Source organism: Stenella coeruleoalba (assembly GCF_951394435.1).
Source record: "Stenella coeruleoalba genome assembly, chromosome: X".
Lineage (NCBI taxonomy): Eukaryota > Metazoa > Chordata > Mammalia > Artiodactyla > Delphinidae > Stenella > Stenella coeruleoalba.
In genome coordinates, this window is record NC_137152.1 from 55,825,929 (window position 1) to 55,851,744 (window position 25,816).

The 25,816-nt window shown below is 52.3% G+C and overlaps 2 protein-coding genes across 3 annotated transcripts; both read left to right on the forward strand.

The window, feature by feature from the left end:
* Positions 1 to 1,957: 1,957 nt before the first annotated feature.
* Positions 1,958 to 5,134, forward strand: LOC307179957 (uncharacterized protein CXorf49 homolog). The gene is made up of 6 exons (XM_079909846.1): positions 1,958 to 2,440; positions 3,144 to 3,300; positions 3,829 to 3,905; positions 4,191 to 4,236; positions 4,820 to 4,861; positions 4,966 to 5,134. The coding sequence occupies exons 1-5, from the start codon at positions 2,015 to 2,017 to the stop codon at positions 4,858 to 4,860; spliced, it is 747 nt and encodes a 248-aa protein (XP_079765972.1). The 5' UTR covers positions 1,958 to 2,014; the 3' UTR covers position 4,861; positions 4,966 to 5,134.
* Positions 5,135 to 15,554: 10,420 nt separating this feature from the next.
* Positions 15,555 to 19,708, forward strand: LOC307180799 (uncharacterized protein CXorf49 homolog). 2 transcript variants are annotated; one of them, XM_079911298.1, is made up of 5 exons: positions 15,555 to 17,158; positions 17,870 to 18,026; positions 18,555 to 18,631; positions 18,917 to 18,962; positions 19,546 to 19,708. In XM_079911298.1, exons 1-5 carry the CDS (start codon positions 15,674 to 15,676, stop codon positions 19,584 to 19,586), a joined length of 1,806 nt encoding a protein of 601 aa, XP_079767424.1. In that variant the 5' UTR covers positions 15,555 to 15,673; the 3' UTR covers positions 19,587 to 19,708. The 2 variants fall into 2 exon arrangements, with proteins under 2 accessions (XP_079767424.1, XP_079767425.1); XM_079911299.1 differs by having other exon boundaries at positions 18,917 to 19,009; positions 19,546 to 19,589.
* Positions 19,709 to 25,816: the final 6,108 nt, after the last annotated feature.

The window sequence follows — 25,816 nt, forward strand, 5'->3', positions numbered from 1 at the left end:
GTCTCTTGCACCACCGCCACAGGGGTTCGCTCCTAACCTCTCCCACCCTCGGAATGGTTAAGCTCTTTGAAGGTTGTCAACCTAGTGTGTGAAACCCGATTCGTGGTTTTAGTTCACATCTCCAGGATCAGCGGTGGGGAGCACCTTTTGGGGTGTAACTGGCCACTGCGATTTCCTCTTCTTTGAATTTGCCTCAGAGAGGGGGAAGGGCTGATGGAGCGAGGCCAACCCCAAGTCTATCCGCCACACCCGCCTGCCAGTAACGTCTGCTGAGCCACATTTGATGGAGCAGTTGAGACAGAGACCTTACAGAACGAAAATACGATCCCTTTGCTCTCTGGCCGACCCCTGATCACTGACTGCGGGACTCCTGTGCCCGTTCTCCTGTTGGGTCTTAAGGCTTGCGGTGGAAGGGAGGCTGGCAAATGCTTTCGGCGCGTGCTAGGCATCCAGCGCCTCCATCTTGATGTTTCATCCTCACCACCCCTGGAGCCCGGCGCCCTCACTCCCCGACGCCCTCGACCCCCTGTATACATGGGAAACGGAGGCTCAGAGCTGTGACTCTAACCAGAAAGGGGAGGCGGGACAGGAGGAGGCGGGCCCAGAGGCTTGACAGAGGGAGGCACTCCCACCATCTCCTTCACCAGCCAACTGCCCGGACCGCCCACGGGCTTGCGAGCAAACCAGAGGCCCTCGGCCCCATTGGTTAGGTCTCGACGAGGGCGGGCGAACAAGGCGCCCGCTGGTTGGCGGGGGCCGGACCAATGAGGAGGCTGCGGCGCAGGCGTGAGAGGCGCGCTGAAAGTGGCGCGTCCTTTCTTTTGAGGCGAGCTCGTGCGGTGCGTGAGGTGGTTGACGCTCCCTTCTGAGCGCCGGCCGCCTAGCCCGCCGTGACCGCGACCGCGACTCGGGCCATCGACCGTCGCCCCGGTTCCGGGGCCGCCCGGGTCGCGACATGAGCTCCCCGGATGAGGTGTATGTGTGGGGAAGGCGTGTCCGCCCAAAGGTCAGGGAGCGGGCCGGCGTCCGCATAGCCAGCCCCGCAGTCCCGCCGGGGCCCGACCCAGGCCCCGAGTCTGGGGAGCCGCGGAGCGGCAAGGGCGGAGGCGGCTTCCCGGACCCCGAGGGCTTCCAGTCGAAGCGGGAGATGCTGGAAGCGCGAGGGCCTGTGCTGTGGGGCCGCGAAGGCGGACCTGGCTCCCCAGATGAGCACACGAGGGACCTCCTGGACCTGATCGACGAGTCTGAGGCGGCCAAGGAGGCCAACCTGCAGCAGCTGACCGACCAGGACGTGCTGGGCGTCCGCAGATACCCGGACCCCGAGGGCTTCCAGTCGAAGCGGGAGATGCTGGAAGCGCGAGGGCCGGTGCTGTGGGGCCGCGAAGGCGGACCTGACTCCCCAGAGGAGCACACGAGGGACCTCCTGGACCTGATCGAGGAGTCTGAGGCGGCCAAGGAGTCCAACCTGCAGCAGCTGACCGACCAGGACGTGCTGGGCGTCCGCAGGTACCCGTCCCCGGAGAGCTCCACCACCTTCAAAGAGTCCACCGTGTGGACACTGCGCCTCGAGGCGGGTCCCGGCGGTCGAGGAGCGCCCGGCCAGAGCTGTGGGGAGGCGCCGACGGCTCCAGCCGGCCCTCTCCACCTCGGTGGGCCTGAAGCGGGCCGGGCCTTGGGGAACCCTAAGAGAGGCACTAAGCGTAGGTTGAACGTGGCTGCGGATCGCCAGCGGCGCTCCGCGGAAGACCTGGCCTGGCTGCTGTCCGACTCCGAGTCCTCAGATGAATTCAGTGAGACACAGCTGATGACGGTGAGCACTTACCGCAGAGGAGGAGGCCAGGCCAAGCCCAGCAGACCCGAGGATCCCGGGGACACTCCCAGACACTCGAAGTTCCAAGTCAGGGAGAATTACCGTCACGTGACAGGCTCTTCCCTGTCCTTGGCTCCGCGAGGACTCTCTTCGGTTGTGGAAAGGCAGGGCGTGGGAGAGCAGGGCATCTCTTCCCCTAAGAAAATGCAGAGCGTGCTGTGGGGCAAGGGGGGCAGCAAGCCCAGCTACCCGGGAGCTGCTGCTGCTGCTGCTGCTGCTGCTTCTGTTTCTGCTGCTGCTGCAGGTGGCCTGCCGCGGGTCACTCCTAGGAAGAACGGAGCCCAGGAGAAGAAATCCGTCGGGGAAGCGTCCAAACTTGCCCTGGGGGGAACCTTCGGTTCCCGGGGGCAGCGAATCTCGGCAACTCCCGTGGAAGCGGCCACCTTCCCCCCAATCTCTGGTATTCCGCTGCCTGGGAGACCCAAGAGTTATACCTTGGTCCTTTCGGGAACCAAACAGTCCAAGCACAGTGGCGCTGGGAAGAAATCCGTGGTCAGGTGGGCAAGGGAGTCTGAGGCGGTGGCGGGAGAAGATAAGGACCCAAATAGAGACCCAGCCCCAAAGGGCCAAGTGAGTAGGCCATGCTCCTCCTCTCTCCCCACTCTTCCCCCCCCCCACAGCACCCAGGGCACACGTCTTCACCCATGCTGCCTCTGTCCACCCCTCAGAGGTTAGCATTGGGTGCCCCTCGGTCACTGGGTCATTACGATGCCAGATCGGGCTCCTTTTCCTAGGGACAAACATTAAGGTAGCACTTCGGGTGTCCTGGGCCCGGTTCTCCACCCTTGGCCTCTTTCCAACCTCCTCTGAGAGACTTGGGCTGGGATGGAAGGGAGGGCTGGTAGCTGAATTGGGTCGGGGGATCCCTTAAAAGCTTCCCCGGAAAGCCTCAGTATTCAGACTCACCAGCTTCCCGAATCCTCCTTCCTAGCTGTTCCCCAGACCTTCCTTGCAGGGGGCCTGGGCTTTCTCAGTGTCCCACTGTTGTGCCTAGATCAGCTCTGCCTACTGGCCTGGGGCTGACTGAGGGAGAAAGTGCTAATGAGATCAGCCTTTCAATTCCCTTCCCAATTCCCTGCCTCACCCTGGCCCGAATCACACAACTCTCTCTCTCTGTCTCTCTCTCTCTCTGTCTCTCTCTCTGGCTCTGTCTCTCTGTCTCTCTGTCTCTCTGTCTCTCTGTCTCTCTCTCTCTCTCTCTCTCACACACACACACACACACACACACACACACACTTCCTTAGTCCAAATCGGTGAGAAATTTTTGTTTCAGCTGCTAACTCACAGGCCAGGGACATCTTGTCTGCGCATGCATCGTAGAAAAGCCAGCAGTGGCGACGTCAACACCAGAGGCCCCCAAGATCCAGGAAACTCAGAACCCTTGGCCCTGAACCAGGGAGAAGTCATGCCGAGGGCGCCTGCCCCCTCAGGTGAGTATCGTGGGTTTGATATGAGGGGAGGGAAGAGGGGTTGAGGACAGAAACCTCTGCCTCTGTCTCTGCCGGGGGCACAGCCTTGCTCCCAGGCAGCTTCTCCCACAGGAGATGGGGTGCTGAGAGGGCTGTCCTTGAGCCACATCATCCTCTGAGTGGGGTAGGTGCGGCCGGGGTGATCGGTGGCAGTGCCGCAAACAGCTGCTCCGGGTGTAGACTTGCAGGGGAACAGCCTTTTCTGTTATGTCCTGTTCGGCCACATTGCTCTCCCACGTGCTGGCTGTGGCTGCAGCTCTGGGAGGGTCGAATCCAGAGCCACATTGTTTGGGGACCACAATGGCGAAATGGCTGCCCCCGGGGAACAGGGGAAGCAGGCCCAGAGACAAGGTTCCGGCTGCTGGGCAGAGCAGGGCGGCTGGTTGCCAGCAGAGGATGGTGCTGCCTCACCTCACTTTAGAGCCCGCTTGGCCCTTTCCACCTCACTGGGAGCCTGGGAAGCTGGATTGTGTGTCCTTTCCCTCTCAGGTGACCGGGGGCCACTTGACCATCCCCCAAGGCCGGAAACGCAGCAGCAGCCACTGGGAACGCCCTGCTGTCCTTGGGTAATGCTTCCACTGCATCCTGGAAATGCAGGCCCAAACTCGAGGGTGGGATCTGGGTCCAAGTTCAGCTGACATGTGTGGGCTCCCCCTCCCCTGCCCCCATCACGTACCCCACGGAGGGAGCCCACCTCCTTTCCACTGAGGAGCCCTTGCCAGTCTAACCACCCGGCTTTGGGGTGGAGGGCCCGGGGGAGAGGAGAAGGTGGAGGGGAGAGGAGAAGGTGGAGGAGAGAGGAGGCCAGAGTATACTAATCATTTCTCTTCCTCCTCTGTCTGCTGGCCTAGTGTCTCGAGCTAAAGAGAGAAGTAGACGAACTTAAGGAGCAACTTGGTATGAGGAACCAGGGCCGGAGAGCGGTGTCTTAGTGAAGAACCCGGGTGGGCACCTGGGGTGGGGGTGGGCTGCAGGTGCGGTGGGCCTGGCAGGGACGATCATCCCTGTGGGGAGGAGAACCTCTCAGGCCTGGCCCTGGAGCTGGCTGTGCATGTACAACTGGGCGTGTGTACAAATAGCAAAGTACTGTCTGGACTGCATGCACACTTTGACAACCAGACCAGTCCTAGGGAATGTCCTTCTGATAGGACTTTTAGAGATGCCTCGTTGATTTTTCCCTTGAACTGCTGCTTGGTGTGGCTTCTAAGGTTCTTGCTGGATTGTTTGTTTGTGTGTGTGACAAGTTCTGAGTGGTTGTGGCACGGCCCACAGCATGAGAGCTGCTGGCACATTTTGTTTCCCTTTAGGAACCAGTTCCACATTCAATTTGGGTGGTGGGGAGTGATCAGGCCCAGAGCTCTTTGCATCGGGTCTGGAGGGGTTTCAGGTATCAGGGCTAGGCGGTTCCTCACGGGGATAGGGGGACGGGCTTCTGTATCCCTCTGTCTGGAGCGCCTGCTAATGCCTGTCCCTGTTGCAGCCGCCATGCAGTACCTGGCTGACAAGTTGCAGACCCTTTGAAGTGAGTGTTACACACACCGTACCCCTTCCCACAGTCCTGGCTGTTGAGCAGGGCTGGGGGCTGGCCCTGGCTTCAGGCTCTTCCCTGACTCTGCTGTTTCACAGGTTGAGCCCAGCGTCTTCCTGCAAGAGGAGCAGCTGTTTGGGGCCCTGGAGCTGTGGCCAAGCTCGTTCCCTCCTGTTCTGCCTCAGCTAGGGCTTCCTCTCCCCCCTGTTTTGCCCCCGCCCCGCCCCAGTTTCACAGCAGTTTCCAATTAAAGTACCTCTCATATTCTGTGTTCTGCCTTCTCTCTGGAGGGGTAAGGGTCGGGGTCGGGGTAGGGGGCCGGGGCGGGGCGCTGCTCTACATCAGAGCCTTTTCCAGAATGGTATCTGTGGCATCCTGTGGTGGGGACTCTGGGCCAGCCTCTGCTACCATCCCTGCAGTCAAGCCAGCGGAGTGTCCCAGGTCTGGGTCCTGTGTGTGCTCTGCCTGGCCACATTGGCACGTCCTCCCTTTCCCCCGAAGGCCCTCTTCTAGCTCTCTCCAAACCCCCCTCCTCCTCTGGGGTCTGGCGGTTCCCATTCATCTCTGCCATTCACCCTTCCCATCAGCAGGAACTCTTGACCCCCTTCCAGAGCTCCAATCTGGAAGCATTCACATCCTCCCTGCCCTAGCCAGCTGACCACCCTCCTCCAGCCGGGTCGTCTGTACACCCTTGAGTGGAATTTGGCCCGTCAGGTTCTATGGCGAGTGTGGTTAGTAGGTCTGTGTTGTTGCATGGTCCCCGTCAAATACTCTTCCACCAGGCCCATGACACAGATTTTCCTGGAAATGATATTTCCGTGTCCCAGCTCAATCTCCCAGACTGCCTCTTTAGGACACACGAGATTGAGTCTGAACTCCATGTTCGATTTCCCCCTCACTCGAGGTTGGGGAGCACTTCCTTCCCTCAGCCAGGACCCAGGGCTGTACCAGCCTGAGACTCAGAGGGACAGACTTGTGTTTGAGTGAGGCAAGGGTGGTTGTGCCTGACACCCTTCCCGAAAGACCGGTGTTTTACTACACAAAAGGGGGTATGATGGTAGATTGGCCATTCAAGGTTGGTGACGGTGTGTCCCTGTGTGTGAATAAATGTAATCAGGGGTAATCTCCCTTGAGGGAGAAAGATGTGATTCAGGGAGTAAAGGGAGTAGAGGCTGGTCCAGGTTCTGTAAGGCATTGAATGAGCAAAAGCAAGGGTCGGATCTGTTTTGTTCAAGGGTTGTCCTTAAATTCCCAAAACATAGGAGGGGGATGATGCAGAAGTCACCAAACCCCACGACAGGCTGTCGGGATGCTCGAAATGTTGGATTCGCTGGAGGTGGCTCTCGATCCTACTCTGTGATCCTATGATGTCTGACAACTACTGTGGGTGTGGATGGAATGAGATTGGGAAGGGTGGCTCCTCAGAGTAGCTCATCTTAGAATCAGGGGACCCATATATGAGGCCACCCAACATGAGCTACCCGGGACAGGGGCAGGATGGGCGCAGTGAGGATGGGAAGTAAGGAGTGACTGCACCTGGACAATGGGGAGCACTTGGGTCCACCCTTCCCCCATATTCTCACCCTGACTCCCTTCCAGAGTCCATGGCATGAGCTCAGGTGGACAGACCACAGGTGGGATGGGACAGTCACAGACCTCAGGGTCAGAAAAGAACGTTCGTGGGACTTAATCCTTCGCCTCAAATCCCTCCCTGGAGAAGATGGGCTTGATTGCTGCCCAGGCCTCTGGCTGGATTCCTAGAATGTACCCAGTGCCCCACCCAGCCTGTACCAGGCTTATGTTCTAGCCCCTCTTGCTCCGGCACTGCTCCCCACTGAGCTGAGGCCATTACCAATAAGTGTGTGTGCACTGCGAGGAAACAGAGCTAGCTTAGACCTTGGACCTGCCTCTGACCAGTAGAGACAGTCATTCCAGGTCATGTGTCCCTGCAGACACTCTGGAGAGAGTGAAGCTAACTACAGGCTGGAGACAGCCATCACAGGAACTCGCTTCCCAGTGCACACTATGGATGTTAATAGAATGTTAACAGAATGTTCATAGAAACCTTATTCATAGTCACCCCAAACTGAAAGCAATCAAGATGTTATTCAACAGATGAACGAATAAAACCATACATCTATAAATGAAACATTCTTTAACGATACAAAGGAAGGAACTCTTGATACATGCAACAACTTGGATGAATCGCAAATGCATTACGCTAAATGAAAGAAGCCAGTCTCAAAATGTTACATACTGTGTGATTGTGTTTGTATAATATTTGGAAAAGGTAAAACTATAGGGATGGGAAACAGATCACCAGTTATCAGAGGTTTGGGATGGGGGAGATGGTTTGACTACAAAGCAGCAGAATGAGGGAGATTTTGGGGCTGATGGAACTGTTTTGTATCCTGATTGTGGTGATAGTTACACAAATCTGTCCATGTGTTAAAACTCATGGTACTGAAAACAAAAAAGTTAATTTTACTATGTAATAAATCAAAATATATGTAACTAAAAAAATTAAATGTGTCATACATAAAGGCTTGGGAATCATAATGGCATGCAAAATAGTACCAGCATTCTCAAAAGTGACATTGAAAGTCAGAAAACTTTTCAGCCTGAAATTATATATCAGCTATCAAATAAGCATGAAATTAAAGGTAATATTAAAGGTAATATTTGTTCATGCAAAGTCTTAAAAGAAATTATCACCCATGGTACCTGGAGAATGAGTCCCATCAAAACACTGTGGTAAACCAAGAACAATGAAGACATTAGTTCTAGGAAGCAGAAGATCCCACTTAGGGGTTTGGTAAAGGAGTGTTCTAGGAGCGACACTCTAGGCAACCGATAAAGATTGAAACTGGGTCCAGGAAAGTGATTTCCAACAACAAAGGAATGGACATAGTTGAAGATTGAGAAAATATTGCCAATAGGCCTATGACAGAAATGTAAGCTCTTGAGGGAAGGAACGTCATCTGTTTTTCTCAGTGATGTAGCACCATGTGTTAGAACGGCACCATGTGTTAGAACAGTACCTTGTCAGCCCTCAATAGAGAATTGTTAAATGGAAAGGAGAGAAAGAGTGAATGAGAAGAGAGGAATTTGAGACAGCAAGTATACACCGACTCTTAAGGAGTTTTTATGTGAAGGTGAGCAGAGAAAAATGGTGTCGCTTGAAGGGAAATTGGAATCAAAAGAAGGTTTTCTTTAATTGGGAGAAACGACAACATACTTGTATGCTGATAGGAATGATCCAAAATAGAGAAAACTATTTATGAATGAGTGAAGTTTGTTTCTGATTGCCTGTATACTCTCAATGAAATGGGAAGCAAGGTCATCAGGTGAGAGCAAAGGTGGTCCATGATCAGCAAGTACCCCCTCAACTTTCCCGGATCATCTTGTGATCTTCTTCTTTCTTTTAAAAGTTTATTTATTTATTTATTTATTTGGCTGCGCTGGGCCTCTGTGGCTGCGCGCGGGCTTTCTCTAGTTGCGGTGAGCAGGGGCTACTCTTCGTTGTGGTGCGCGGGCTTCTCATTGCAGTGGCTTCTCTTGTTGTGGAGCGTGGGCTCTAGGCACGCAGGCTTCAGCAGTTGTGGCACGCAGGCTCTAGAGCACAGGCTCCAGTAGCTGTGCCGCACAGGCTTAGTTGCTCCGTGGCATAGGGGATCTTCTGGGACCAGGGATCGAACCCGTGTCCCCTACATTGGCAGGCAGATTCTTAACCACTGTGCCACCAGGGAAGTCCCGTGATCTTCTTGTATGGAACTTTTCATAATAAAGTGCTGTGAAAAATTAAAAAGAAGTGCTTTTGTTCGTTAAAAGGTATGATAAAAAGAGTGAAGGCAAGCTAAAAACTAGAAGATATTTACATAACACGAAATCATCAAAGAATTAAAGTATAGAATACATAAAGAACTTCCACAAATAAATATGCAAACAACCCAAGGGGAAAATGGGCACAAGACACTAAATGAACACCTCATAGACAAGAAAATCCCCAAGGCCAAGCATATGAAAAGCTGCTCAATATTATTACTAATATTATTACTAATCAAGAAATTGCAGATTAAATCTACAATGAGACACGATTTCACTATCACAAGACTGACAACAATTTTGTACTTTGTTAATATCAAATGTTGATGAGGATGTGGAACAGTTAAACACTGTTGATAGGAGTAGAAATTAGCATGACCCCATTGTAAAAACTCTGGCATGATCTAGTAATGTTGGAAATCTTCTTTCCCTATGAGATGACAATTTCAGTCCTAAGTATGAGCACTGGAACGCAGCTTCCCAGCCATTTGATTCTATGGCTCACACAGAAAATGATGATTGTATGGCATACAGGAGTAAGATGACAAAGTTGTTCAGGGCCAGAACCAAGCGGTCCAGGGGCTGCTGTCTGGCTGTCTCTGGAGATGAAGGCCTCAAAGTCCCAGGTCCAAAAGTTGGAAAGCTCTGTCCTGGAAGGCTCTTGTACGTGGGCACCAGGAAACATGCGCCAGAATGTTTATAGTAGCGCTATGAATAATATCTGCCCAAATGGAAACAACCCAAATTACCCATTGACAGTAGAATGGATACATAGGTTGAGATACAGTTGATTCTTGTTATCTGTAGATTCCATACTTGCAAATTCCCCTATTTGCTAAAATTCATTTTTAACCACAAATCAGTACCAGAGTGCTTTCCTCCTCATTCGAGAGAGCTGTGAAAAATTTGAGTTGGTGGAATATGTTCCCAACTGAGGTCAAACAAGGTGACGCTCTGCCTTCTGGTTTCAGTCTCATACTGCAAGCAAGTGTCCTTTTCATGATTTATTTGGTGCCACATAGTTTGCATTTTTGTGCTTCTTTGTTGGTGATTTCATAATTAAAGATGGCCTCCAAGCTTAGTGCTGAAGTACTGTCTAGTGTCCTTGAGTGCAAAATGACTATGACGTGCACTCAAGAAAATATGTGTGTTACATAAACCTTGCTCAGGCATGATTTATAATGCTGTTGGCTGTGAGGTCAGTGTTAATGAATCAATAATATTTGTATTAAATAGAGTGCCTTTAAACAGAAACACACATGAAACATGATTACGCAGCGATCAGTCGATGAAAATGTTGTGACCAGCGGATGGTAGGAACTTGAAATTATATTTCCCTTAGGAGCAATGTTTCAGGATTGCCTAATTCAGTGTTCATGGCAACTTTATAGACTGCAAATAACGATCATGATAATGAGAGTCTACTGTATATTCATTTGGTGGAACAGTGTACAGCAATGAAAATGAACAAGTGCCTGCCACATGCGACAACAGGGATGAATCTCAGTTACACAGTATCACACGGGAGAAGTCAGAAACAACACAAATGATTCCATTTACATAAAGACCAAAGGATGCAGCAAAACCAACGTTGTTAGGAATATGAACCTATGTAGAGAATAACTAAAGAAAAGGAAGGGAATGATGAAGACAAAGGATAGAGGTTACTTCTGAGGAGGGTGAAGGGAAAGGAATTGGAGCTTCCATGCAAGGAACTTCTAAGGTTATGGTGACGTTTGAAAAAACACTGCTATAAAAGTTTACTGAGGGAATGAATGACTCCCAAGTCTGTATCTCTCTCTAGCTTTGACCCCTCACTGGTGTTCCAGAACCAAATTTCTAAGTGCATCCTGGCTAATTCCACCTGCATGTCCTATAAGAAACACAACCTTAATGTATCCAAAATCCCATCATTTCCCTCCCAATCTTTCTTTACTTCCTGTGTCCTTATGCTCCCCACCACAAAGTCACTCAAAACGGAAATGTGGTGGCCATAGAAACATGCCCCTCCGATCCACTGCAGGGAACATAGTAGATTGGCAAGTGCCAGCTGCCACTTCTCTGGCACCACCATTGTTTGTGCCAAGATCCCACATCCTCTGGGTAGCTCCCAGCCAGTGACTGAGCATGGCAGGGGCATACTGCTTCAGGACAGGGACTCCTCTAAATGGCAGCTGTAGGGTGGGGACTCCACATGAGCCTGAACAAACTAAACTAAACGGAACTAAAGTTTACTGTTAGAACGAAACTGCATCTGAGATTCTTCTTATCTGATCCTCCTTTCCCCCGCGTCTCTCTTACAGACGTCAGACCCGCATCGCACCCTGAAGAAGAAGACTCATTCCTGCTCCTTCTCCTTTATCCTTCACATGCCATTCTCCCATCATGTTCGTTCATGTCCAATCATGCCTTGGTGTCCGTATTTTTGGAGGACCCAAACTAACAAAAGTGGTACCAGGAGTGGTCTGAGAAGTTAGCTATAAGATGGGGTTTATGGACCAGCTCACTCACTGCCCAAATGACAAAGAGCGTACCATTTTGGGTGTTATGTGGGGCATGGATAATCTCTAGCACAAGGTTACCTCCTGATTCCTTAAGGTTTTATCCATACGTACCTTGAAAAATATCCCAGTGGAGGGTCTTACTTGTGGCCTGTGAGATGATTCAGGCCTTTGAATGGTAGGGAGGGCACTATGTCTATAGGGAGGGCAGAGGCGGCTGTTCATCACTGTTACACTGGCGCCCTGCAAAGACATAATGAGAAACTAAGGGACATTACCAAACAGTTAAGGGCCAAGTGTAAGATTCATGGGGTTTTCTTGGTGGCTTACAAAATGCCCTTGCCTCCTGCAGAGACAGCTGAGTAGCTCACAGATTATGCGATAACAGTAAGTGCAGAACTCCAGAGATGCATACATCCTTGACAAACACAGGCCTGTTATGGGAAGGTCAGGGCCCTTTTTGGAAAAACTTCAGACTCTGAAATGTAGGCCGGGTATATTGGCATGGATGTCCCCAAACGTTGGCTTATCAGATCCAAACGTCCTGAGGCCTCAAAGCTTGCAGGGTGGCCCTTCCTTCCCTAGCAAGAGCTAACACATGCCCTGTGCTGGTAGATGCTACAGAGTCTGCTCCCCCACAAAGTGACAGATGCCTCTCCCAGGGAAACCCTCATCTCTTCCCCATAAACTCACTGGGATATGCCGAGCCTGATAAGGGGAAAAAGAAATTATACACCAAGAAATAACAAGCCTGTACTGGCAGGAGCAGGGCAATATCCCTGGGATTGGATTTTGAGGGTGCTGGATCAAGTGGACAGGAATATAAGAGTGGATAAGCAAGTTTTGCTGAGCGGAGGCGCTTTCTCATGCCATGGGATTTAACACACGGGCAAGGACTCCAGGAGATGGAGGAAATTCACTGCCAGACTGGCCCTTTGAAACTTTGAGAAAGTGATGGCCCGTAAGGAGAGAAGTGGAAATGCCTGCCTTGGATTGGCAGATGGCAGAGGAAGGAACAATAAGGTTGAGTGATGCAGACATGCTAGAACGGACAGAAAAGGTGAGGCCAGTCACATGGCCTCATGGTTATGTCCCACTGTAGGGCTGAGAGGACACATCACTCACCAAAGCCATCAGGAGTGTTCTGGTGAGAGGGGCCCCAGCATCACTAGAAGTTTGGTGGTTGCTCCCCTCTGGAGGCCAATGCCAATGATGGAAGGAAAGTGGTCCCGACCTGGGCTCATTACCACCCATGGGAGCCAACGAATTCTGACATGATAGAGGGCAGAGGGCAGCTCTTAACCAAGAGATGCCAGCAAACCACATTTCCAGTAACGACCAGCAAGGTCAGAGGGGCAGTCAAGAGTGCCTGCTTGACCGGCAGAAAGCTGAGAAGATGGCTCAGACAGCATGGCTCCCTAGGGGCAACGACAGCCAGCAAAAGGCAAGAATGCAAGAGAAGGAGGGCCATCATCCCGCTAAAAAGCCACAGTCTCCTGCTCAGTTCCTGGTCCTCAGCCAATTCAGAGACTGGCCCCACTGAAGAGGTGGATGAGTCCTGAGGAGGAAGGATCCAGAAACAAGGCAGTGGGTTATGACCGTCCCTAAAGAGAATGACTGCCAGTTCTCAGGTGACTGTACCCGGAGGCTAGAAAAAGACCCAGACACTTCTACTACTACTGGACACAGGATCTGAGCTGACATTGATCCAGGAGGCCCAAAGTGTCATGATGGGGCCCCATTAGAATGGGGCTTATGAGGCCCTGACATTAAAAGGAGTTGGGAATAGAGACCGGTTCACAGTGAGCTGAATGGGTCCCTGGACCAAAATAGCGGTCATTTCTCCAGTCTCCAAGCTGATAATGATAAGTGATACACTTGGCAGTTGGAGCAATGACTTCCACATTGGGTCACTGCTCTGTGGGGTAAGAGCTATCCCGGTGGGGAAAGCCAAGAGGAACCTCTGACACTGGCTCCCACGCCAGGCCAAGAGAGTAAGTCAAAAGCAGTATTGGATCCTGGTGAGCATAGGGGGCTAAAGCAGAGATTAGTGACATCATTGGAGACGTATGGGATGCAGGGGAAGAGGAGGTAGGAGAGCCACAGGGACGAAGAGAGTGGAGAAGGTGAGAAGAAGTGCTGGGAGTCTCTCTCTGGGGGAGGGAGGAAGGGAATGGAAATGGTGAGAGGGAAGACGGAGGCTTCCACTGAATCCACTGGTAATGTTTCCTAGGGTGCTGGTGGATGCAGGAGATTTTGCTATATCCTTCCTTATCCATTTTAACATATTTGAAATAGCACACCACGACTTAAAAAGTCACTGGGAGAAGTGGAAGAGGGCGGTATCCACAAACGGGCAGGCACCATCGGGGGCAGGCTCGAGGAGGAGGATTGCAGATTTACAGTGCACCCAATCTCCCCTGCTCTGAAACTTCTCCAGCACGGCCAGCTTCTCAGGTGCAGACCCAGAAAACTGGGCCTTTGAGTTCCACAGGCAAGAGGGGTTCAGACACCCCAGGACTCTCCAGGAGGTCAGCCAGAGCAGGTTTCAAGAGAGAGAGGTGACTGAAGACAGAGGAGTATGAACGGGAAGGAGCAGAAGGAAGGTATGGGAGGAATGGAGCGGTGTCAGAGTAGGAGTGGGGTGGCAGACACGGGAAATTCTAACACCCATGGGCCGTATAGAAACCAAGGGAGGCACCACTCCCCAGACATCAGTACTGCTCAGCTCAGGGGAGCTGAGAACTGACAGTTCCAAGAAAAATTGAGAGACACCTGGCTATCCACACCCACCGCCATCACAACTGGTAGGCCTTGGTTGTGCGTCCTTCAAAACTTTAAAACATACTTGTACATATACTTAAATGAATTCTCATATATTACATAGGATTGACTGGTGTGTGTGCGTGTGCCCACGCACGCAAGTGATTTAACTTACAAATGTGAATCCAAAGCCATCGTTCTGCAACTTGCAGTTGGAAGTCAGGCGGATGCTTTCGAAAGCTGTGAGAATGGCCTGATGCATTCCGTTGGACTGCCACGCTTTATGCTACTGGATGCTAAGCCACGTTGCATTCATCCATTTCCTTACTGACGGGAATTTGGAGTGTTCCCAGTTTTTCCCATCACCAACTCCCTTGTGCATGTGTTCTTGTACACTACAGGTACCAGCGTGTCTCCGGAAGGAGTACCAGGCAGCGGACTTGCAGGAGCATAGAGGAAATAGATTCTTTCTTCCTTCCTTTTAAAGATCTTGGGCTAAAAGCAAGGACTCTGGAGTCAGATTGATTGGTTTCAACCCTGCCGCTGATCCCCACGAGCCGAATGACCTTGGGCCAGTGGCCGAACCTCTCAGTGCCTGTTTCCTCACCGGGAAGAGGCCAGTAATAGTTGGTACTATAGTTAAAGGCGTGTCACGCGGATGCATTATTATTTATGCCCAGCGCTTAGAAGAGTGCCAGGCACAGAGTCCGTGCCGGCACTAAGTTGCTTTCAATGGATTCTGCCAAATTACCTCCCCAATGCGTCTCTTGCACCACTGCCACAGGGGTTTGCTCCTAACCTCTCCCACCCTCGGAATGGTTAAGCTCTTTGAAGGTTGTCAACCTAGTGTGTGAAACCCGATTCGTGGTTTTAGTTCACATCTCCAGGATCAGCGGTGGGGAGCATCTTTTGGGGTGTAACTGGCCACTGCGATTTCCTCTTCTTTGAATTTGCCTCAGAGAGGGGGAAAGACTGATGGAGCGAGGCCAACCCCAAGTCTATCCGCCACACCCGCCTGCCAGTAACGTCTGCTGAGCCACATTTGATGGAGCAGTTGAGACAGAGACCTTACAGAACGAAAATACGATCCCTTTGCTCTCTGGCCGACCCCTGATCACTGACTGCGGGACTCCTGTGCCCATTCTCCTGTTGGGTCTTAAGGCTTGCGGTGGAAGGGAGGCTGGCAAATGCTTTCGGCGCGTGCTAGGCATCCAGCGCCTCCATCTTGATGTTTCATGCTCACCACCCCTGGAGCCCGGCGCCCTCACTCCCCGACGCCCTCGACCCCCTGTATACATGGGAAACGGAGGCTCAGAGCTGTGACTCTAACCAGAAAGGGGAGGTGGGACAGGAGGAGGCGGGCCCAGAGGCTTGACAGAGGGAGGCACTCCCACCATCTCCTTCACCAGCCAACTGCCCGGACCGCCCACGGGCTTGCGAGCAAACCAGAGGCCCTCGGCCCCATTGGTTAGGTCTCGACGAGGGCGGGCGAACAAGGCACCCGCTGGTTGGCGGGGGCCGGACCAATGAGGAGGCTGCGGCGCAGGCGTGAGAGGCGCGCTGAAAGTGGCGCGTCCTTTCTTTTGAGGCGAGCTCGTGTGGCGCGTGAGGTGCCTGACGCTCCCTTCTGAGCGCCGCCCGCCTAGCCCGCCGTGACCGCGACCGCGACTCGGGCCATCGACCGTCGCCCCGGTTCCGGGGCCGCCCGGGTCGCGACATGAGCTCCCCGGATGAGGTGTATGTGTGGGGAAGGCGTGTCCGCCCAAAGGTCAGGGAGCGGGCCGGCGTCCGCATAGCCAGCCCCGCAGTCCCGCCGGGGCCCGACCCAGGCCCCGAGTCTGGGGAGCCGCGGAGCGGCAAGGGCGGAGGCGGCTTCCCGGACCCCGAGGGCTTCCAGTCGAAGCGGGAGATGCTGGAAGCGCGAGGGCCTGTGCTGTGGGGCCGCGAAGGCGGACCTGGCTCCCCAGATGAGCACACGAGGGACCTCCTGGACCTGATCGACGAGTCTGAGGCGGCCAAGGAGGCCAACCTGCAGCAGCTGACCGACCAGGACGTGCTGGGCGTCCGCAGATACCCGGACCCCGAGGGCTTCCAGTCGAAGCGGGAGATGCTGGAAGCGCGAGGGCCGGTGCTGTGGGGCCGCGAAGGCGGACCTGACTCCCCAGAGGAGCACACGAGGGACCTCCTGGACCTGATCGAGGAGTCTGAGGCGGCCAAGGAGTCCAACCTGCAGCAGCTGACCGACCAGGACGTGCTGGGCGTCCGCAGGTACCCGTCCCCGGAGAGCTCCACCACCTTCAAAGAGTCCACCGTGTGGACACTGCGCCTCGAGGCGGGTCCCGGCGGTCGAGGAGCGCCCGGCCAGAGCTGTGGGGAGGCGCCGACGGCTCCAGCCGGCCCTCTCCACCTCGGTGGGCCTGAAGCGGGCCGGGCCTTGGGGAACCCTAAGAGAGGCACTAAGCGTAGGTTGAACGTGGCTGCGGATCGCCAGCGGCGCTCCGCGGAAGACCTGGCCTGGCTGCTGTCCGACTCCGAGTCCTCAGATGAATTCAGTGAGACACAGCTGATGACGGTGAGCACTTACCGCAGAGGAGGAGGCCAGGCCAAGCCCAGCAGACCCGAGGATCCCGGGGACACTCCCAGACACTCGAAGTTCCAAGTCAGGGAGAATTACCGTCACGTGACAGGCTCTTCCCTGTCCTCGGCTCCGCGAGGACTCTCTTCGGTTGTGGAAAGGCAGGGCGTGGGAGAGCAGGGCATCTCTTCCCCTAAGAAAATGCAGAGCGTGCTGTGGGGCAAGGGGGGCAGCAAGCCCAGCTACCCGGGAGCTGCTGCTGCTGCTGCTGCTGCTGCTTCTGTTTCTGCTGCTGCTGCAGGTGGCCTGCCGCGGGTCACTCCTAGGAAGAACGGAGCCCAGGAGAAGAAATCCGTCGGGGAAGCGTCCAAACTTGCCCTGGGGGGAACCTTCGGTTCCCGGGGGCAGCGAATCTCGGCAACTCCCGTGGAACCGGCTACCTTCCCCCCAATCTCTGGTATTCCGCTGCCTGGGAGACCCAAGAGTTATACCTTGGTCCTTTCGGGAACCAAACAGTCCAAGCACAGTGGCGCTGGGAAGAAATCCGTGGTCAGGTGGGCAAGGGAGTCTGAGGCGGTGGCGGGAGAAGATAAGGACCCAAATAGAGACCCAGCCCCAAAGGGCCAAGTGAGTAGGCCATGCTCCTCCTCTCTCCCCACTCTTCCCCCCCCCCACAGCACCCAGGGCACACGTCTTCACCCATGCTGCCTCTGTCCACCCCTCAGAGGTTAGCATTGGGTGCCCCTCGGTCACTGGGTCATTACGATGCCAGATCGGGCTCCTTTTCCTAGGGACAAACATTAAGGTAGCACTTCGGGTGTCCTGGGCCCGGTTCTCCACCCTTGGCCTCTTTCCAACCTCCTCTGAGAGACTTGGGCTGGGATGGAAGGGAGGGCTGGTAGCTGAATTGGGTCGGGGGATCCCTTAAAAGCTTCCCCGGAAAGCCTCAGTATTCAGACTCACCAGCTTCCCGAATCCTCCTTCCTAGCTGTTCCCCAGACCTTCCTTGCAGGGGGCCTGGGCTTTCTCAGTGTCCCACTGTTGTGCCTAGATCAGCTCTGCCTACTGGCCTGGGGCTGACTGAGGGAGAAAGTGCTAATGAGATCAGCCTTTCAATTCCCTTCCCAATTCCCTGCCTCACCCTGGCCCGAATCACACAACTCTCTCTCTCTGTCTCTCTCTCTCTCTGTCTCTCTCTCTGGCTCTGTCTCTCTGTCTCTCTGTCTCTCTGTCTCTCTGTCTCTCTGTCTCTCTCTCTCTCTCACACACACACACACACACACACACACACACACACACACTTCCTTAGTCCAAATCGGTGAGAAATTTTTGTTTCAGCTGCTAACTCACAGGCCAGGGACATCTTGTCTGCGCATGCATCGTAGAAAAGCCAGCAGTGGCGACGTCAACACCAGAGGCCCCCAAGATCCAGGAAACTCAGAACCCTTGGCCCTGAACCAGGGAGAAGTCATGCCCAGGGGGCCTGCCCCCTCAGGTGAGTGTCGTGGGTTTGATATGAGGGGAGGGAAGAGGGGTTGAGGACAGAAACCTCTGCCTCTGTCTCTGCCGGGGGCACAGCCTTGCTCCCAGGCAGCTTCTCCCACAGGAGATGGGGTGCTGAGAGGGCTGTCCTTGAGCCACATCATCCTCTGAGTGGGGTAGGTGCGGCCGGGGTGATCGGTGGCAGTGCCGCAAACAGCTGCTCCGGGTGTAGACTTGCAGGGGAACAGCCTTTTCTGTTATGTCCTGTTCGGCCACATTGCTCTCCCACGTGCTGGCTGTGGCTGCAGCTCTGGGAGGGTCGAATCCAGAGCCACATTGTTTGGGGACCACAATGGCGAAATGGCTGCCCCCGGGGAACAGGGGAAGCAGGCCCAGAGACAAGGTTCCGGCTGCTGGGCAGAGCAGGGCGGCTGGTTGCCAGCAGACGATGGTGCTGCCTCACCTCACTTTAGAGCCCGCTTGGCCCTTTCCACCTCACTGGGAGCCTGGGAAGCTGGATTGTGTGTCCTTTCCCTCTCAGGTGACCGGGGGCCACTTGACCATCCCCCAAGACCGGAAACGCAGCAGCAGCCACTGGGAACGCCCTGCTGTCCTTGGGTAATGCTTCCACTGCATCCTGGAAATGCAGGCCCAAACTCGAGGGTGGGATCTGGGTCCAAGTTCAGCTGACATGTGTGGGCTCCCCCTCCCCTGCCCCCATCACGTACCCCACGGAGGGAGCCCACCTCCTTTCCACTGAGGAGCCCTTGCCAGTCTGACCACCCGGCTTTGGGGTGGAGGGCCCGGGGGAGAGGAGAAGGTGGAGGGGAGAGGAGAAGGTGGAGGAGAGAGGAGGCCAGAGTATACTAATCATTTCTCTTCCTCCTCTGTCTGCTGGCCTAGTGTCTCGAGCTAAAGAGAGAAGTAGACGAACTTAAGGAGCAACTTGGTATGAGGAACCAGGGCCGGAGAGCGGTGTCTTAGTGAAGAACCCGGGTGGGCACCTGGGGTGGGGGTGGGCTGCAGGTGCGGTGGGCCTGGCAGGGACGATCATCCCTGTGGGGAGGAGAACCTCTCAGGCCTGGCCCTGGAGCTGGCTGTGCATGTACAACTGGGCGTGTGTACAAATAGCAAAGTACTGTCTGGACTGCATGCACACTTTGACAACCAGACCAGTCCTAGGGAATGTCCTTCTGATAGGACTTTTAGAGATGCCTCGTTGATTTTTCCCTTGAACTGCTGCTTGGTGTGGCTTCTAAGGTTCTTGCTGGATTGTTTGTTTGTGTGTGTGACAAGTTCTGAGTGGTTGTGGCACGGCCCACAGCATGAGAGCTGCTGGCACATTTTGTTTCCCTTTAGGAACCAGTTCCACATTCAATTTGGGTGGTGGGGAGTGATCAGGCCCAGAGCTCTTTGCATCGGGTCTGGAGGGGTTTCAGGTATCAGGGCTAGGCGGTTCCTCACGGGGATAGGGGGACGGGCTTCTGTATCCCTCTGTCTGGAGCGCCTGCTAATGCCTGTCCCTGTTGCAGCCGCCATGCAGTACCTGGCTGACAAGTTGCAGACCCTTTGAAGTGAGTGTTACACACACCGTACCCCTTCCCACAGTCCTGGCTGTTGAGCAGGGCTGGGGGCTGGCCCTGGCTTCAGGCTCTTCCCTGACTCTGCTGTTTCACAGGTTGAGCCCAGCGTCTTCCTGCAAGAGGAGCAGCTGGTACCTTTGGGGCCCTGGAGCTGTGGCCAAGCTCGTTCCCTCCTGTTCTGCCTCAGCTAGGGCTTCCTCTCCCCCCTGTTTTGCCCCCGCCCCGCCCCAGTTTCACAGCAGTTTCCAATTAAAGTACCTCTCATATTCTGTGTTCTGCCTTCTCTCTGGAGGGGTAAGGGTCGGGGTCCGGGTAGGGGGCCGGGGCGGGGCGCTGCTCTACATCAGAGCCTTTTCCAGAACGGTATCTGTGGCATCCTGTGGTGGGGACTCTGGGCCAGCCTCTGCTACCATCCCTGCAGTCAAGCCAGCGGAGTGTCCCAGGTCTGGGTCCTGTGTGTGCTCTGCCTGGCCACATTGGCACGTCCTCCCTTTCCCCCGAAGGCCCTCTTCTAGCTCTCTCCAAACCCCCCTCCTTCTCTGGGGTCTGGCGGTTCCCATTCAATTCTGCCATTCACCCTTCCCATCAGCAGGAACTCTTGACCCCCTTCCAGAGCTCCAATCTGGAAGCATTCACATCCTCCCTGCCCTAGCCAGCTGACCACCCTCCTCCAGCCGGGTCGTCTGTACACCCTTGAGTGGAATTTGGCCCGTCAGGTTCTATGGCGAGTGTGGTTAGTAGGTCTGTGTTGTTGCATGGTCCCCGTCAAATACTCTTCCACCAGCCCCATGACACAGATTTTCCTGGAAATGATATTTCCGTGTCCCAGCTCAATCTCCCAGACTGCCTCTTTAGGACACACGAGATTGAGTCTGAACTCCATGTTCGATTTCCCCCTCACTCGAGGTTGGGGAGCACTTCCTTCCCTCAGCCAGGACCCAGGGCTGTACCAGCCTGAGACTCAGAGGGACAGACTTGTGTTTGAGTGAGGCAAGGGTGGTTGTGCCTGACACCCTTCCCGAAAGACCGGTGTTTTACTACACAAAAGGGGGTATGATGGTAGATTGGCCATTCAAGGTTGGTGACGGTGTGTCCCTGTGTGTGAATAAATGTAATCAGGGGTAATCTCCCTTGAGGGAGAAAGATGTGATTCAGGGAGTAAAGGGAGTAGAGGCTGGTCCAGGTTCTGTAAGGCATTGAATGAGCAAAAGCAAGGGTCGGATCTGTTTTGTTCAAGGGTTGTCCTTAAATTCCCAAAACATAAGAGGGGGATGATGCAGAAGTCACCAAACCCCACGACAGGCTGTCGGGATGCTCGAAATGTTGGATTCGCTGGAGGTGGCTCTCGATCCTACTCTGTGATCCTATGATGTCTGACAACTACTGTGGGTGTGGATGGAATGAGATTGGGAAGGGTGGCTCCTCAGAGTAGCTCATCTTAGAATCAGGGGACCCATATATGAGGCCACCCAACATGAGCTACCCGGGACAGGGGCAGGATGGGCGCAGTGAGGATGGGAAGTAAGGAGTGACTGCACCTGGACAATGGGGAGCACTTGGGTCCACCCTTCCCCCATATTCTCACCCTGACTCCCTTCCAGAGTCCATGGCATGAGCTCAGGTGGACAGACCACAGGTGGGATGGGACAGTCACAGACCTCAGGGTCAGAAAAGAACGTTCGTGGGACTTAATCCTTCCCCTCAAACTCCTCCCTGGAGAAGGTGGGCTTGATTGCTGCCCAGGCCTCTGGCTGGGTTCCTAGAATGTACCCAGTGCCCCACCCAGCCTGTACCAGGCTTATGTTCTAGCCCCTCTTGCTCCGGCACTGCTCCCCACTGAGCTGAGGCCATTACCAATGAGTGTGTGTGCACTTCGAGGAAACAGTGTTAGCTTAGACCTTGGACCTGCCTCTGACCAGTAGAGACAGTCATTCCAGGTCATGTGTCCCTGCAGACACTCTGGAGAGAGTGAAGCTAACTACAGGCTGGAGACAGCCATCACAGGAACTCGCTTCCCAGTGCACAGTATGTAGTGTATGGGACCAGGTCAGTTGTATGGCAACAACCCCTCCGGCCTGAACCCCTCTGTGTCAGAGCCCATTCCCTCCAGCCTCTAACCACTGTGTGCACACTGAGGAAAAAGTGAAACCGGCAGAGAAATACTGCCCCAATCCCTCAGGACCCAGCTATATCCTAGACCAATGGGGAGAGTGCCATCACAACCGGGAGAATCCCAACTTCCTCAGGGCTCTTACTGTAGCCCCTGAGGACCCAAACCCACACCTGAAAGGGCAGTGAGGGCCATGGAGCATAGAAGAAGCACCAGGTGACACCTTGTTCTGGCTCTAGCCCCTTCAACTCCGGACCTGTTTCCCACCTGGGCAGTGACTGCCACCACACCCTAGGGGAAGATGCAGCCCATGTTCACTTCATATCTAGCTCTCCCTCCGGACTCACTGGGCACATGCAGACTGAACAGGGATAGTCCCACCCAAGAACACACCCTCAAGACTGGGATACATAACTGTCTCACCTAATTTCATAGACACAGAGAAAGCTTTTAAAAAATGAGTAGACAGGGAACATGTTTCAAATTAAGGACAAGAAAAAATGCTGAAGAAAACACAAAGGAACCTGATAAATAATTTAATTGATGAAAAGTTCAAAGCGGTAGTAATATGAATGCTAACTGAACTGGGGAAAAGAATACACGAACACAGTGAGAATTGTTAACAAAGAACTAGAAAATATAAAAAGGACCAGTTAGAGCCGAATATAATAACTGAAATTACAAATACACTAGAGGGAATTAACAGCAGATTAGGTGACAGAGAAGAACACATAAGCAGTCTGGAAAGTAGAATAATGGAAATCACTCAGTCATAAGTGCAAAAAAATTTTTTTTACATGAGAATAGTTTAAGGGACCTGTGGGACAACATCAAGCATACTCACATTTGCATTATAGGGGTCCCAGAGGAGAAGAGAGAGAGAAAGGGATTGAAAATGTATTTGATGAAATTATGGCTGAAAACTTCCCTAATCTGAAGAAAGAAACACAGAGGAAGCACAGTGAGTCCCACATAACATGAACCCATACACACCCACATCAAGACATATAATTAAAAGGGCAAAAGTTAAAGAGAGAATTCTGAAGGTAGCAAGAGAAAAACAAGAGTCACATACAAGGGAAGTCCCTTAAGCCTATCAGGTAATTTTTCTACATAAACTTTGCAGGTCAGAAGACAGTGGCATGATAATATTTAAAGTGATGAGAGGGAAAACCCTACAACCTAGGATACTTTACCCAGCAAGGTTATCATTCAGAATTGAAGGAGAGATAAAGGCTTCTCAGAAAAGCAAACATTAAAAGAGTTCATCAATACTAAACCAACCTTACAAGAAGGCTTAAAAAGTCTTCTTGAAGTAAAAAAAAAAAAAAAATGGCTACAACAGGAAATAAGAAATTAAAGGATGGGGAAAATATACTGGTGAAGCAATTATATCATAAAGGCTGGTATTTACCAGTTAAATAAGCTAGTACAAAGGTTAAAAGACAAAAATTGTAAAATCAACTATAACTACAATAAATAGTTAAATGATAGACATGAAGATGTGAAATATGACATCAAAAACACAAAATGTTGGGAGGTGAGTAAAAAATGTAGAGCTTTCAGAATGTGTTTGAACTTAAATGACTATCGGTTTAAATCAAATAGATATAGGTCAACATAAGTGAGCTCCATGGTAACCACAAATCAAAGACCTACTATAGATATACCAAAACTAGAGAGAAAGTAACACAAACCTAACACTGAAGAAAATCATCAAATCACAAGAGAGACACTGAAAGAAGAAAGTAATGGAGAAGAACTACAAAAACAACCAGAAAACAAATAACAAAATAGCAATAAGTACATACCTACAAAAAAACCACTTTAAATGTCAATGGAGGAGATTGGTTCAAGATGGTGGAGTAGAAGGACGTGTGCTCCTCCCTCCTGTGAGAACACCAGAATCACAACTAACTGCTGAACAATCATCGACAAAAAGACACTGGAACTCACCAAAAAAGATATCCCACATCCAAAGACAAAGGAGAAGCCGCAATGAGACAGTAAGAGGGGCGCAATCACGATAAAGTCAAATCACATAACTGCTGGGTGGGCAACTCACAAACTGGAGAACAACTATACCACAGAAGTCTGCCCACTGCAGGGCTTCCCTGGTGGCACAGTGGTTAAGAATCTGCCTGCCAATGCAGGGGACATGGGTTCGAGCACTGGTCCGGGAAGATCCCACATGCTGTGGAGCAGCTGAGCCTGTGTGCCACAACTACTGAGCCTGCACTCTAGGGCCTGCAAGCCACAACTACTGAAGCCCGTGCACCTAGAGCCCCTGCTCTGCAACAAGAGAAACTACCACACTGAGAAACCCACGCATGGCAATGAAGAGTAGCCCCTGCTCGCTGCAACTAGAGAAAGCCCACACGCAGCAACAAAGACAAAACACTGCCAAAAATAAATAAATTAAATTATTTTTTAAAAAAAGAAGTCTGTCCACTGCAGTGAAGGTTCTGAGCCCCACATCAGGCTTCCCAACGTGGGGGTCCAGTAACGGGAGGAGGAATCCCCAGAGTACCAGACTTTGAAGGCCAGCGGGAGTTGATTGCAGTACTTCAACAGGACTGGGGGAAACAGAGACTCCACGCTTGGAGGGCACACACAAAGTAGTCTGTGCATCAGGACCCAGGGGGAAGGAGCAGTGACCCCATAGGAGACTGAACCAGTCCTACCTGCTAGTGTCCAAGGGACACCTACAGAGGTGGGGGTGGCTGTGTCTCAATGCGGGGATAAGGACACTAGCAGCAGAAGTTCTGGGAAGTACTCATTGGCATAAGCCCTCCCAGAGTCCACCATTAGCCCCACCAAAGAGCCTGTAGGCTCCAGTGCTGGGTTGCCTGAGCCAAACAACCAACAAGGAGGGAACACGGCCCCACCCATCAGCAGACAACTGGATTAAAATTTTACTGAGCTCTACCCACCAGAGCAACACGCAGCTCTACCCACCACCACTCCCTCCCATCAGGAAGCTTGCACAAGCCTCTTAGATAGCCTCATCCACCAGAGGGCAGACAGCAGAAGCAAGAAAAACAACCGTGCAGCCCATGGAATAAAAACCACAATCACAGAAAGACAGACAAAATGAAAAGGCAGAGGACTATGTCCCAGATGAAGGAACAAAATAAAACGCCAGAAAAACAACTAAATGAAGTGGAGATAGGCAACTTTCCAGAAAAAGAATTCAAAAAAATGATAGTGAAGATGATCCAGGACCTTGGAAAAAGAGTGGAGTCAAGGATCGAGAAAATGCAAGAAATGTTTAACAAAGACCTACAAGAATTAAAGAAGAAACAAACAGAGATGAACAATACAATAACTGAAATGAGAACTACACTAGAAGGAATCAATAGCAGAATAACTGAGGCAGAAGGCCGAGTACGTGACCTGGAAGACAGAACAGTGGAAATCACTGCCATGGAACAGAATAAAGAAAAAAGAATGAAAAGAAATGAAGACAGCTTAAGAGACCTCGGGGACAATGTTAAATGCACAAGCATTCGCATTATAAGGGTCCCAGAAGGAAAAGAGAGAGAGAAAGGACCCAAGAGAATATTTGAAGAGATTATAGTCAAAAAATTCCCAAACATGGGAAAGGAAATAGCCACCCAAGTCCAGAAAGTACACAGAGTCCCAGGCAGGATAAACCCAAGGAGAAACACGCCGAGACACATAGTAATCAAATTGACAAAAATTAAAGACAGAAAAATTATTAAAAGCAGCAAGGGAAAAACGACAAATAACATACAAGGGAACTCCCATAAGGTTTACAGCTGATTTCTCAGCAGAAAATCTGCAAGCCAGAAGAGAATGGTACGATATATTTAAAGTGATGAAAAGGAAGAACCTACAGCAAAGAACACTCTACCCAGCAAGGATCTCATTCAGATTTGATGGAGAAATCAAAAGCTTTACAAACAAGCAAAAGCTAAGAGAGTTCAGCATCACCAAACCAGTTCTACAACAAATGCTAAAGGAAATTCTCTAGCGGGAAACACAAGAAAAAACAAGACACACAAAAACTAACACAGAACAATTAAGAAAATGGTAATACGAACATACATATTGATAATTACCTTAAATGTGAATGGATTAAATGCT